A 14,864-nucleotide genomic window follows, 5' to 3' on the forward strand; every position below is an offset into this window, starting at 1 on the left:
AATTATCTATATGGAACTCAGTTTATATAGGCCAGCTTACAAGTTAAAGATGGTAACAAAAAAGCTAAGAAAAGAAGAATGAAACGTACAACTCAGAATATTATGTATCATCTTGAGAATCTGTATTGAGTCGAAAGGATTTTGATATCTTATCTGGGTCGCGATTTCGGAAATCCATTTCAGAAAGGGACCTGCGATATTGAGCAAATATGTTGCCTTCATTGGGGTTGATGATATCTGTTATAGAGGCCTGCAAAAGGGTAAGATTCTTGATGTTCTTGAGAGCATTATGATGACCCTCAGTTTTTGGTGATAGTATTTTATGAGAACGAAGAACTGGGGATAGGGATTCATGCAGGATCCCTTGATGCCTAATCGTTTGTACACTAGAGGAAGTGCTGCTTGCACTGTAACCCATGTCTTGGCTATGCATGCATGTGTGGCTCTTCATTCTTCCACTGCAGAAGCTAAAGGAAAAGTAATAATAATAATAATAATAATTATTATTATTATTATTATAATGAAAGAGGAATTCAGCTTAGTTAAAGAAAATAATCTTTAATTGGTCTATTGATTAGATTAAAGATATTCTGTAGCAGCAATGAAAGGAGTGATGATTAGCCATTGCCCTATTACTATCTCCTTTGAAAGAAAAGGTCTTACTTGCTCTCTTAAGGATTTCTCCTATAGGGCTATAGGAAATGTTCCAAGAAAACATCTGACTAAAAGGATAATTTTAGTGGAGCCAAGGTGTAATTTAGCTAAAATAACAATCGGATAGTGTGATTTGGCTAAAACTGTTAACAGAAACATTATTTTGTAACTAAAAATATGACCAATGGTTGGAAGTTTGATGCATCATTTGAACTCAAATGAATACTTCTCTTCAATACCCAACAGAATTCTATTTTTCACAAAAAGAGTGAACACCCACTTAATGAGAATAGAAACCTCAACTGAAAATGTTGCTCGAAAGGTATTCCTTCAAGATGCTTTACCTCTTTAGAAGCGTCAAAATGTCCACTGGCGTGTGCAATTAGGGCCTTTGTCCGATCACCTTCATGACTTGTTTGAGATGGTTTCTTTGTTTTAGGCCTGCGCCTGTAAGATGGAAAAGCACAATGAAGTAACTCATGGTGTTTGGACATCCCATGGAATTTGATACAAGTACAACCCATTGTAATTTACATGGTAAAGTGCCTATGAAGGTTTTGGTAGCATTTTTTCTTTCTCTTTTTTTGATGAATGAATTTTTATTACCAACAAAAGAACGAATACTACACACTCCAGAAAGATGTTGGAACCCCTTATGCTAACCAGAGCATCAATTACAAGCAACCACTCTACAATCAACAACAATTACAAACACATTCCAGCAACCACTGAAAACACTAGTTCTAAACAACACATTTACCTACAAAATGCATCAAGATTCCCTTAACTAACAACAAATGCACAACTCACCTTTCTACAAACAACATTATCTGCTTTATACAGAAAAGCCCCCATACACCCATTCTATTAATAGACACCAGTAGCCATTAATGCAAAGCATTTTGAGAGATACCCAACTACTACAAATAGCCACATTCTCATCAGTTGCCTTAAATTTCCCCTTCCCCACAATTCTGCTCCTTACTTCCCAGCATATCTTCTGCAAAGCTTTCTCTTCTAAATTTATTTGGTTCCCATGTTTAACATCATTTCTCTGCCTCCAAATGTTATAAACTGCTGCAACCCTAGCCAACTTGCATACCACAGCTTTTAAGCTCTTATCCTCCATTCCCTAATCCCTTTACTTCAGATTTCCTCCCAACTAGTAGGAATATCAATCTAAAGGCATTTCTGCATCACTTCCCTCCATAACGTTTTACTAAAGCCACAATCAAAGAACAAGTGGTCTCCACATTCAATGAAATTTCTACAAAACAAACATTTTTAACTCACCTTTAAAGCCCCGCTTCAACATTCTACGCCTGTTGAGAATCAGTTTTTTACCGCGAGCCACAATACAAAATGCATGTTTTGGAATAGCCATGGAGAACCAAATCAACTTCCATAATTCAACCCTTGGCTGCTTCTCCCGAATTGCTTCCCAAGTTTCCCTGCTCGTATAACTGTTTGACTTTGAAACCATCCATAAAGGTTTGTCACTAACCCCTAGTGTTACCAAAGGCAGCTTAGCTTACCTTGTATGTTAATCAAACTTTCAGACCTAGCAGGTAGCCATTCCCACTCCTTCCTTTTAATAATACTTGATAATTTTACATCCAATTTATTCCTTGCATCATAAAATACTATATAACCATACTGATCATAGAGTATACCATCCGGATGCCAAAAATCCAACCATAAGTATATGCTGCTACCGCCACCTACCAAGAATTTTAGGACTTGTTTTGCTGTGTCCCTAAGCTTGAGAATCTTCCTCCAGCTCATGTAGCATTTTGCAGTACTTTAGGCAGCCAAAAACATCTCCCTTTTAAGAAGGTTTAATTGACCCAGGCCACCCAAAAAGAACCTGATCTAGTGTATAAATTCCAGATGTGCTTCAAAATTGCTGCCTCATTCCAATCCTCTATCCTCTTCAACCTTAAACCACCTTCCTTCTTTGGAACACAAATTAACTCCCAAGAAACCTTAGCTTTTGCAGGATTTGGTAGCTTTTAAATGAAATTAATTGGTATTTTTGATGATTTAAAAAGGCCAGTGGGATTCAAAAACACATTCCTTTGTGTTTCCAACTCTCATTAGTAGGGAGGACTTCACCTCTGCAGTAACTTAAATAAAGAGGATGAAGTTTTACCTCCAAAGTGCAGCTAAAAACATGATGCATTTTTCACTTCTCATTGAAACTTTTAGACATGCTACTTACAAATTTGGCAGTTAACACCACGAAAGAAATGAAATTCAGAAAATCTAATATCTATCATAGGAAGGAAATGGAAAATTTAGAAGGTGATGGACATAGAATATTAATACAAAAAGCATCAGTAAATAATTGTTAGGATTTTACTTGTTACAAAAAAAACAATTTTCCATGCTGCTAAAATCTTAATTAGAAAAGAAAAATTAATAACAAAATATAACACATTAATACATTTAAATTCAAATGCTTGATTTAGGTTTCCTGATCTTCTTTCTCTTTATTATCTTAAAGATCAGCCTGATGAAGACATCATGATCCCTACATAAAAACTATTCATCAGATTATTGAGGAAAAGAATTTCATGTTATGAACTAATAGCTTACTTCTTACGAGTACTGGTTCGAGATTCATCCTTTTCTTTCCCAGGTTCTGGTAGAGCTGAAAGGTCACATGCCAAGGGACTTGAAGTAAAGAACTGAAAGCAGAAAGAACTATTCAGAATACTGTGTGGAATATTTTGATGACATGTAATGCATATAAGCACCAGGAAGATCATAGAAAAGTTCATAAGGAACACTTTCTATTCCTCTTTTTCTATATTTGTTCAATTTGCTTCCAGAGTAAAAGTTCAATTTAAAGAGACAGCCTATACTTCATGTTTCAAATAACCTTCAATTTTTCCCATGTGTTTCTCTTAAATGTTAATCAAGTTCAGAAGCAAAGTATTCTTCATGGTATGTCATTTTGATTTAGCATGATGAACCACTTAAGGTTGCTAAAGCCAATGAGAAGACCCATATTGACCAAAGTCCCGGGTTCTTTTATTTTTTATTTTTATACCAAAATGATGTTTATTTTTGCTAACAAAAATGGCAGGTATAATAACCTGGGTCATTGAGCATAAAATCATCATGATACGCTAGTGAGTAAAAACTCAGAACTTTAGTTACCTACAAATCAGAGAAAGGAATAGGAAAATTAAAATAATTCAGACAATAACTCGTTTTGCTTTGTCTCTGGTTTTAACAAGGGTAAAATATTTTTGTTGTGACAAACTAAATTTCAGGATCACCAAAGAAGCAGAAAATAAGCACAATCACATAAGACACCAAGACTTATGTGGTTCGGCTTAGTAAGCCTATCTCTACAGGCGAAGACAATCCAGAGGAAATTCACTAACAAAATGATGGAGTACAAAGAGTAGTATAGAGAACATCACTCAAACCCAAAAGCTCCAATACACTCAAATCTCATTCACACACAAAAATATAATTGGACAAAAGAGACAATACTCTTAATTCTCTAAGCCTTTTTTACTGATCAAAAAAAAAAAAAATATCTGAACTTTTAGTCCAAAGCCTTAGTCAGCCAAAGAAAGGTCTGAGAACCAGTAATACCGCTAGCAACGACTACAGAGATGCTATGTTTACTTACTTCATTTTGGAGAGCAGAAGCAGCACTGCCACGAGAGGTTGGATCAAGAGCAAGAAGTGTTGTCAAAAGACCAAATGAAGAGGTAGGAAAAGCCCTGAAGGCTTCTTGGAAACTAGGTTTATAATGCGACGGTGGTCGGAAGGTTGTTGGCAGCTTCATTTTCTTCCAATAGTCCTCCTCCGATGGTTTACCACAAAGTTTGAAGATCTTATGGAGCTGCTCAACCTGAGTACAATGAAGAGTTAATAAACTTCAAAAATATGGTCAGTATAAAATCATTGCGTGCATGTCCCCTTGGAAAAGGTAGTAACTCTGCAATGCATGGAAACATGAGAATACCATTGAGCATACAAAATTTCATGGAATGCCCCCAACACATCTATTATAAATGGTTTTGGTTCCAAGTGGTGTCCAAAATGAAGTCTAAATGCATATGTGTCCCTGGAAGGATTCTACCTCTGTTCTCCCGGGCATAATTGGCCTCCCAACAAACATCTCCGCCAATAGGCATCCTGCACTCCAAAGATCAATACCAACTGCATAATCTGTGGAACCTAACAGTAGCTCTGGAGCCCTGTACCAGAGTGTCACAACTCAACTTGTAAGGGGGCGTTTTTGGTTAGGAACAAAAAGATTTGCAAGCCCAAAATCAGCAATTTTTAACACTCCATATTTGTCTATTAACAAGTTGGAAGGTTTGATGTCTCGATGTAAAACTCGATTCTCATGGCAGTGTTGGAGACCAGAAAGTATCTGCTGCATATAGCACTTGACATGCATCAGAAAATACCCAAATCATTGTGATACAGTTCGCCAAGTGGTGCAATTTATATGAACTATAGGAAATCTCATTAAGTGCATAATAGTTCATAAGTGTGTTATATAGTTATGCTTCTTTGTCACTTTAAAGTTTTTCATTCAAATCATAATATACTCTAGGGATATGATTCTAGTACCGTTTGAAATTGATGAAGTTATGTGGTTGGTCACAGTAAAATATTATATATGTTCATGACAATATTTGGATATTGTTGGGTAGAAATATTGCTTAACATTTTATGTTAAATTCACATTTTCTAAGTGTATTGTGAAGCCTATATTTTGGAAAATAAAAAGGTAAGTTGTTTAAAATGGCTTGCCTCACCCCCAGAATGTTGTTGACATACTTTGTTAGAATGTATCAGTTATAGTTAGCATCTGCTCAATTTTAGTTTGGGGCTTGATACAAATGGTTTCCCACCTGATCAATATCATTTTGAAACTTTTACCTACTATTCAAGATGCTGTTCTTATCACTTCAAGAATTCCCCACCTTTTTGGGCAGCTAAGAATTCAGGAATACTCAGTTGGGGAGGAAAAATGCCAACCTGTGCTTCATTGAGCCTGCCACCAGGACCTGAGATAATTTAGTTAAGTCTGACTGCATGAAATCGAAGACCAGATAAAGACTATACTGCATCCTCGATGTGGCTAGTCCTTCATGCTTGATGATGTTGGGATGATCTAGCCTCTTTAGCATCGTTATCTCTCTTGCCATAAACTTGACACTCTCCGGCTCCAATGTGTCGAACCGCACTTTCTTCAAAGCCACAATCTTTTTAGTGATCCTATCTCGAGCTTTGTACACATTGCTATAAGTTCCTTGCCCGATCTGCAAAACCAAAAATCCAAACCCAATTCAGACAACATCTTTCTATCTCCCTATCCCTTGTTAATTTGAGTCTTGTTAAAACATTAACTAAATGATTCAACTTAAGCTTTTGATATAACTGGTAATTTAACAACCCTTGCAAAGAATAAGGCAAAAGAGATGACAAATATTTGGAATGCTTAAGAAGGGTGACAAATGAAGCCTTTCCCACCCCTTGGAGTAAGATGTTCTTCTCTTGACTCTATGATTAGTTGTCTCCTATATACGAGGAATGTTACACACTCCCAATTGCTAATTCCCTAACGTAAAAGTAAAAATCACTATCGGATGAAATAATAAATTAAAGTACAAGCAACATTCTATAATAATTTTCACTGCCACATCAGAGTAGGCACTCCAGAGAAATGCATATGAGTATTGTCTATATCAGAAATTGAAATCCAAATCTCTTCATTTGAAATCCTAATTTGCAAATGCAGTTAAACAGATTTCTTTACTGAGAGTGCCACTTCTCATAGAATTGAAGCAACATCAATTTGACAATATAGTGAATATGAAACAAAAATTTCGCTCGTATCCTAATAAAAGAAAAGATCATGTAATATCAAAGTCAATAACAACTTTTACGATCATAATTGTCCCACATGGTTCAAGTACAATCGGAGAAAGTGTCCAAAAACTTATATATATATATATAAAAGATTGTACTTAAGCAGGTGGAACACTTGCTATCGCAACATCAACACTAACCTTAGCAAGTTTATCATAGGAATCAGCACTCGTGGGAACCAAACCCTCCAACAGACCTGCAGACACATTATCAACTAGCCACTTGGGCCACCCATCAACCAGCTCATCTTCTCCAATCTTCTTCGGCACAACCCTCTTCGACACATTCCGGCTGCCACCACTCCTCTCCCTCTCCGCCTCTCCTTCGGCACCACCACCACTACCAGCTGCCTCCACTCTCACAGTATGCTTATCTTTCAGGCCGAGATCACCCGATTGAAGAAGCCTCGTTAGCTCCTTACTGGCCTGAACCTTCCCAAGCTGTTTGTGAGTAACGGGTATCCCTCCGCTGGCCTCCTTAACATACCCACCATCCAATTTCAACTTCTCGATGCCCTGATGAGGAGAAGCCTTTGCCTGAACACATCCCATCGCGTCTCAGCTGAATCGGATTGATGCTTTTTTCGTTAAAAGCAAGGTGGCAATATTGTATGGACTGGTATGGTATGGAGTAGTTTGATGATATCAAGAGAAAGCAAGAAGAAGATGAAAATGAGAGAAGTCGATGCCCGCCGTCCTTGGGCCGGCATTTGTTTGGAATTATTGTAAAGGTGGGGGAGAAGAGGGAATTTTCGTGGAAAGAGAGTTCTTTGAGGTTTCCCTCCATGATCAATGTCTTGGGCTGTGATCTCGAGGAAGTGGCAGTTTTTGTAATTTATATATGTAAATTGGCGGGTAGAGACGAGTATTCAAGGGGAAAGGATGGTTGCGTGCCGTATAAGAAGGGGCAATTCGGGCCTTCTGCAAAGAAACGGCCTGGAATGACAAGAACGCCCCTCTAATTGCTTTACGAGGAGTTCAACTGTTCTTTCTTGTAAGACTCGCTTTTCACGATTTGCTTGGTAATCAAATGAATTTTTAAAAATTGTCTCCGGCCATAAGTATCCCGTCTTTCTTTTTTTTTCCTTGTAATATAAGCTAAAAAAAAATAAAAATCTAAATCCCACTAATCGCGTTTTAGAAATAAAATTTAATATATATATATATATATATATATTGGAGGCGACTCAACCACCCATTTGAAAGCCACCGCCCTTAAGGCACTCCATTTGAGGATAAATCGGGTAGCCAATTTATCTTCAAACACCAGGGAATAGTTCTAGTTCGATGATTATTCTTAGCTTTTTTTATAAATATATTTAATTCTTAATTTTTAAATTTTTTAGTTTTAAAATTTTTGTAATTTTTATTTGAAAGTATTTCCGTCCTTTTACGTCTAAACAATGCATACTCCGTCCGATTTAACGAGATTTCCTAACTGCAAAATTTTTTGCAACAAAATAATATTTTAATGCGGCTAAGTGTCCAAAGGGAACTAATAAATTAGTAATTTGAGAGGAGAATGTAATTAACCCAAAAAAAAAACTATAAACCAAGCAACAAGACAAGCAAGGAGAGCAATGTGAAGAAGATAAAGGGCGGGCAACCAGGACAAGTTACGGTTGAAAAACAAACTGTTTTGAACAACAAGAGATAGATGTGTTAGTCCCCAAAAGAACAGTTGTAGATCAAAAGAATCCGAAAAGAATCCAATAAGAAGAAGAGCAAGCGACTGTAAAACCCTAAAAGGATCGAATCCCATATATGCTAATGTTGTCTACACAATGTAAAAGAGCCTGCTAAGTTCTCCCGATCTCTCCCCTATACCTACCTGAATGCCAAGTATGACGAGGCAGTGAATTTACATAAAATTATTAACCTCATGGGCATTCAAACTGCAAGCCAATCACCATCCAACGGAGGAAAAAAAAAAAAAAAGGAGTGGATAGCCAATCTCAAGTACTAAAATAACAATTAATCAGCTACTACAATTTACAATCTGTGTGAATAAAATACTCATTCTCAAAAGAATTTTTTCTTTCACCCCCAAAGTAATTTCCTCCCGCAGGCCGCACTCATACAGCCGTTGTCAGATTACATTTTTCAGGAAGAAAAAAAAAATGCTAGCCATCTCCAATTTGATGATACACAATCTGAATCTGACAGAGGTGCACCTGATAGCCAACTGATGGTTTATGTTCAAGGCCAAATTCCCAGCAGAGGAGGACCAGCTAATACTCTTTGCTTGGATATGAAAAGCTGACAGCCAGCTGTCCAGATAAAATCCTTTCAGAGTATTAGTTGTATTGCCTATATATTACATTCCCAAGCATTTCACACACACACCCTGATCTGATAGCCAGGTACCTTAATGATGCTTCCAGATGCAGCCTGGGGTCACTTGCCTTAATATGCTATAATACTTGATCCACCCATCAAGCTTCACCTTACTCATTTGTTGGTTTCTTTGTGTACTATATTTTCTTATCTTCGACAGGAACCTTTCAGCCTCCAACGAAAGTCGTTTTGGAATGCATCCAGACTGCTATCTAACAAATCTGCTGATGTTAATACTGTCTCCATTGGTAAGCTTCTGAGAGGTGGGTAGACCAAGATCAAAGGGTCCACGCGAGTCAGTCTGATTCAAACCGTCAAAATATAATAAAATTTACTATTCAAGAAATCATTCATAAGAATCAATCAATTGCTTCAGTGAAAAATTCAAGTACCCATTTAATGCCTGACAGCCCAAGACTACTTTCATCATTATATGTTCGTGAACAAAGCAACAGGTCTGTTTCAGATTCTTGATGAGCATGATCTTGTGAAAACCCAGATTGACAGTTGATCTGCATAACAAAGTAACAGACATTAGAACACTCATTGGAACTTATTAAGGTGCAAACTGGGTTGATATTAGTATCTTAAAGCCCACTAGTCTCATGCTGTTTCAAGTCTCAACCAAGCCTTTGTCCCAGCTACTTGATAAAGCAACAACCAAAAATAGCCTACCAGATGATCTTAACTACAAATGACAAATTAGTCAAATTCTAAACAAGTTACATTCAAAAAGTTCTACCCAACAGATGTTTAGGAATCAATCCGCCCTTGCATATACTGTCAGATTCAAACGGTTGACTCCTAATAGTCCTGAATCCTAACAAACCCAAGGCAAAATGTCCACATCATTAGCAAGGCATCTTTCAAGTCCACTAGCCCTCCTCTTCCATCAAGAATCAAGTGATACCTCATCCAACCTTTGTATCAATGTAATAATTTCTAGAGCACCAATTACATTACACAAGAAACTTGCAACATTTAAATATATTAAACATTTCTAGATCAAATTTCATGTCTTTCAAAAAAGTTTCTAAATTTCAATTGTTAAACGAAACTGTGACTGATGTAAAAACCAAACTTCAATTAGATATCCTGTTTGCAAGAAAATCCAGAAATCCATCAATGATTAATATAGGGTATGATTTATATAAAAGACTGACATACATATTGCTTACATACAAGCACCGTACTTATTGGATGAATGGGATTGAAAACTATCTGAATACTTAAACCTGTTAGCATTTCAACCCCATATTTAAGCCATGTAAAAATTTCAAAACTCTCAGTAAAAGAATAAAACATGTAAAACAAAATTGAGCAAACCTCAGCTGCTTTAAAAAATTTGAATGAATTGGAGCCAGCATCCTGGCTGCAGCCCCCAGAACAAGCACTTGCATTCCAAGGCAGAACATCTTTTTCCGAAGATGAGAATTTTTGAAAAGGAAACGCCTGGCATGTTTCTTCAGCATCCAATATAGATGAGCGTGAATCTTGAGCGGAGAACCTTGGAACTTGAGCACAATTTGTTTGGGCAGCAATATAAGCATCAAAGGAATCAGATATTAGTTGACTCGGATGCAAGCCTGAAGTGCTCCCAACTGATTTTGGATCGCAGTTATTGGACTTGCCCTGTAAGGAGGCTACAGAAAAGAGTCCTCCAACGCTTATATCGGTTAGACCATTAGTGATGGGAACAGAATTTTTAAACTTTCCCTGTATGGATGCCTCAGAGAGGAGGCCTCCAATGCTTATATTAGTTAGACCATCAGCCCACAGGACTGATGATTGTCCAGGGCCAGCATCCATCCTCGGTTCCCTATCCTAGTTAGAACAAAATGAGTAAGTTTTAGAACAGTAGGAATATTTATGACCATATAAATTGCAAGAGAATCTCTAAATAGAACCACAGGGTATTGGCATCATAGCCACGCAAGCACCAGTTCAAAAGAAAAATGAGACTTTACAAAAATTATATGATCATTTTAATATCTCATCATTTTTACATCTTTAAAGAACTTACAACATGTACAAAAACAAAATGCTCATGGATATATATATTAAAAAAAAAAACAGAAACAAAACAGAAAAAGGGAGCATGAAATTTACCACAAGATCAACAGGTCCATTTGCAACCTCCTCAGCAACAATTGCAGCTGTTATTTCACTTACATTGATTCCTTTGAGCTCTTCACTTGTCACCTCAATTTGTTTCCCTTTGCTATATGTAACCTCCACATTATTGTTGCAACCTTTCCGTGTGCCCTCAGATTGCAAACAATCAATGGGGAGAGTTGATGAAGAAAGGTTACCTAAAGTTTTAGGTTCAGAATAAGAGAACCAGCCATACCTTGAAAGAGAAATCAAGTCAGAAATTTCACATAAACCACTTGATCTCATAGGAAGAGAAAATGGCCAATCCTTATACCTTAGGCGGAAAATGTCAGGGCTTCCAACAGCTTCAAAGACATCTCCTGCACTGATACCATTGTCATTCAGAGTCCATCTTCCGCAACCAGACACATTTTTAAGTATGTTGTATGGGCAAACCATAGGCTCCCCAAGAGCAATACTTGAACTGCCCCACTTGCTATTTAAATGCCTAAGCACCGATGAAATCTTCTTCTGAGCACTTAAAGTAAGTTCCAAGTATGGATAATGTCCATCCTACAGAAAAATTATAATTTGAAAAAAAAAAAATCAAAGACAACATAACTAGAAGGTCAACGCTTTAGGGTTCTGTATTTAACCTTTTCCAGTCCCATGCGAGTGTCTTCATCTATTGGGAAAAGCTGCAACTTTATCTTTGCAGACGGAAGAAGTCTTGGTCCAGGATAAAGCTCAAGTAGAGGTGACCTTTTTGTTTTTTCTGAAACACGCCTACTTTTGACTGGAAGTTCTGGACACCTTCCCTCAGCTATGCTAGAAAGTGGAGATTGCTCATCTTTTTCAGCCAAAAACTCTTCAGCTTTCCCTGAAACGTGAACTTTCAAGAACTTGAGCAGAATGCAAAACATAATATATGAAACTAATATCCCATATTTCTGTTATTGTTTCCTTTTATAAGCCAAGCATGTAAATGAGTCCCAGCCATGATAGAACTGACAGGCAGTCCATGAGCTAAATCTACAATACTCCATAAATGAAATGGTACGGACAGTTAATCCACTTGGACAATGATTAAATAAAGGGATAAACACATTTTACCCCATGTGCTTTAACTACTATGTTTTACCCACCTAAGTTTCATTTTGTATCGCAGATGATAAAATGGTACCTCGCTTATGGCTAAAAACGGAGATGGTACCTCCATCTAACTTCCGTCCAAAAATTGACGAAAATTCATGTCAATACCCTTAAAAACTCGACATGTGTCCCTCAAAATTAAAAAATTAAATTATTAAAAACGTAAAATAAAATTAAAAAATAAAATTAAAAATTAAAAATTAAAATAAATAAAATTGAAGCCAAAGCCACCCTGGCCAATTTTTTTCAATTTTTTTAATTTTAAAATTTTTAGGGACATGTGTCGAGTCTTTAAAGGTATTGACGTGAATTTCTGTCAATTTATGGACGAAAGTAAGATGAAGGTACAATCTCTGTTTTTAACCATAAGCGAGGCAGTAGATATCTGCAATACAAAATAAAAATTAAGCGGGTAAAAATAAAGTAGTTAAACCACATGGGCCAAAAATGTGTTTAACCCAAAAAATAAATATAGTTCAAAAAATAAATTCCGCTTAGATGAAATTCAAGTACAAAACTTAGAGATACGCCTCACCTGCAGATTTGTAACTTTGACCACCAGTTCTCTTTGTGGATTTCTTTTTTCCAGTGCAATCTATGTCTGCCACGCACTTTGAGGGAGCCTTAACTGCCTTCCTGATTCGCTGTCTAGCAGTGTTCATGATTAACTAGCTTTCCTGTTAATTTAGACAGCCGCTAAAGTCATCATTATCCTTCTTGTAATAAAAAATAATAATATTTCAGATCCAAGCTTCCAGACCATCGGAGATCAAAGATCATTTACTGCATAAGTATCATGCAGAAATGCTTCTAATTTGTCTGGAAACACTTTATGCAAATAGCGCCATATAAAAGGTCCAAAGGAGTTAGGATTTCTATGCTATAGAGCAAGATAATTTACGGAAAAATTCCTCACATTCGCAAATTGAATCCAAAACTAATTTAAAATAGTAAAGTTCAAACCATAACACATAATTTTTGCCTGCAGAATTAAGAATAAAACTTCCACTTCCTAGGGACAACAATTTTTCACATTCTTCACCACTTCCGCATTAACGAAATAGAGTATGAAACAACAAACCCACCTCTTTGTTTCTCATTAAATCTATCATCTATAAACTCCTTGAGATCTAACACCGTAACAGAAATCCATTATTATGGTTCTCTCTTTCCACTCCTTTGAGATATAAGTTTAGTAACTAATAAGCTTAAGCTCATGAATTGTGCAGGCTAGGACATAATATACTGAAAAATACATCACAAATTCCCAATACATATCCAATTGATAAACCATACCCCAAATTTTCAAATTCCAAGTCTTCCATACACTTCAAGTGATCTTCAACACACCAAAATTTTGCAATACCAGTTCAGAGTTCAGACCTTAGAAAGAAAATAGTTTCACCATTAAACCACCATACAAAGAAGCCCCAAGAAACCACATACTGATCTTCAAAAAAAAAAAAAAAAAATTGTATCGCAATACAGGAGCATATATAGAAAATCAAATGCCAAAACAAGGTCTATTTACGAGGTCAAAATTCGGCATATGGACAAAAAACCCTAACTTCAGGGACACGGATAAGAGTGCTCAATTTAAAAACCAGTCATATCCCGAGCTAGGGTTTCGGCCACGACATACATACAGAAATCAGAGTAGCTCAAACGTTTCAAAGACATATTTTCACTGAATTTCGAGTCAAAATCATGACCAACACTTACGAAATCAATTTAACTTGTCTCTAATGAAAAAATATATATATACATACGCACACACAAGAACAATTTGCAGCGAATAGGCAAAAGAAATTGAACAGCGCGATCGAATTCTCACAATCAAAGGACTTGAATCCTCGCGTTCCCGAGTCGAAGCCTCCTTTTGAGAGAGAGGGAGAGAGAGACAGAGAGAGATTTTGAACTTGGGAAAAGTGATTGGCGGGAATGGAATGCGGGAATTTATAGTGGTCTTTGTTTTTGGGCGAGAGTCGGTTTCTCTTTCTCACTACCATCCCCACAGAGAAACGTTGGGCTTCGCACTAAATACTTCTTTGGGCCCCTTATGTAATAAACACCAACAAAATGGGGAGTTTGGGCTCCTTATGAGCCCATTTAATTTGACTGATGATGTGGTAGTAATATTTAGCCTTTTAATTAATATTTGTAAAAAATATATATTTATATTATTTAGTAAATTGTTATACAACTGAGATGTAAAAATCAGCTTAGATTTATTTGTAATTTTGTACAAGTATTGATTTTTACTATCACGTCCTCAAGTTATATAACAGTCTATTAAACAACACTACTTAAAAAAAAAAAAAAAAAAGTACTAATTTTCACTGTTGGGTCACTTTACTTGTATAACAGTCATATAGCAATTTACTAAAAATAAATAAATGAAATGAATTATTAATTTCTACTACATGAAAAGTCGATTGTTGAACATATTTATCACGGGAAGCAAGAAACCTATTTATATTTTGCTTCGTATTAGATTAATTATTTCTGTCAAGGATTGTATTGCTATTAGTATAGGGTAGGCTAAAATTACAATTTTACAATTTGGGAGTTTGTATTGCTATTAGTATTGTAAAATTTTACAATTTTACACCCCATAAATCAATAACCAATCGGGATGGGTGTGCTTTGCTATTGCTTGTAATTCTTTAATTTCTTTATCTTTTGGGAATAAATGACTTCAAATTATTATTATTATTA

The 14,864-nt window shown here is 36.3% G+C and overlaps 1 protein-coding gene and 1 pseudogene across 5 annotated transcripts; both read right to left on the reverse strand.

Moving 5' to 3' along the window:
* Nucleotides 1-2: 2 nt before the first annotated feature.
* LOC132166325 (putative serine/threonine-protein kinase At1g54610) lies at nt 3-7,115 on the reverse strand (annotated as a pseudogene). The gene is made up of 7 exons (XR_015909456.1): nt 6,705-7,115; nt 5,694-5,954; nt 4,760-5,071; nt 4,304-4,528; nt 3,253-3,344; nt 999-1,101; nt 3-250 (listed from the first exon to the last, which is right to left on the reverse strand). The product of XR_015909456.1 is annotated as a putative serine/threonine-protein kinase At1g54610 (transcript).
* Nucleotides 7,116-8,253: 1,138 nt separating this feature from the next.
* On the reverse strand, nt 8,254-14,280 carry LOC132166716 (TSL-kinase interacting-like protein). 4 transcript variants are annotated; one of them, XR_009438593.2, is made up of 9 exons: nt 13,981-14,280; nt 12,682-12,823; nt 11,651-11,874; nt 11,329-11,567; nt 11,010-11,250; nt 10,227-10,724; nt 9,293-9,412; nt 8,931-9,201; nt 8,254-8,833 (listed from the first exon to the last, which is right to left on the reverse strand). XR_009438593.2 is itself a non-coding variant. In XM_088511995.1 (9 exons), the coding sequence occupies exons 3-9, from the start codon at nt 12,806-12,808 to the stop codon at nt 9,109-9,111; spliced, it is 1,542 nt and encodes a 513-aa protein (XP_088368121.1). In that variant the 5' UTR covers nt 12,809-12,823; nt 13,443-13,529; nt 13,981-14,280; the 3' UTR covers nt 8,254-9,108. The 4 variants fall into 4 exon arrangements, 2 of the variants coding, with proteins under 2 accessions (XP_088368121.1, XP_059433568.2); XR_009438594.2 differs by having other exon boundaries at nt 8,254-8,849; XM_088511995.1 differs by adding an exon at nt 13,443-13,529 and having other exon boundaries at nt 8,254-9,201.
* Nucleotides 14,281-14,864: the final 584 nt, after the last annotated feature.

Source organism: Corylus avellana, chromosome 11 (assembly GCF_965113065.1).
Source record: "Corylus avellana chromosome 11, dhCorAvel1.hap1.2, whole genome shotgun sequence".
In the NCBI taxonomy this organism is placed as follows: Eukaryota; Viridiplantae; Streptophyta; class Magnoliopsida; order Fagales; family Betulaceae; genus Corylus; species Corylus avellana.

What these genes read in the sequence shown, in the direction of transcription:
- LOC132166716 (XM_059577585.2), bottom strand. Translation starts at nt 12,808, where the DNA reads ATGAACACTGCTAGACAGCGAATCAGGAAGGCAGTTAAGGCTCCCTCA. An exon ending in CCTGACATTTTCCGCCTAAG is followed by an intron (nt 11,251 to 11,328) that starts GTATAAGGATTG and finishes TTCTCTTTCAAG; the next exon opens with GTATGGCTGGTTCTCTTATT. An exon ending in GGCTGTCAGGCATTAAATGG is followed by an intron (nt 9,202 to 9,292) that starts GTACTTGAATTT and finishes GGTTTGAATCAG; the next exon opens with ACTGACTCGCGTGGACCCTT.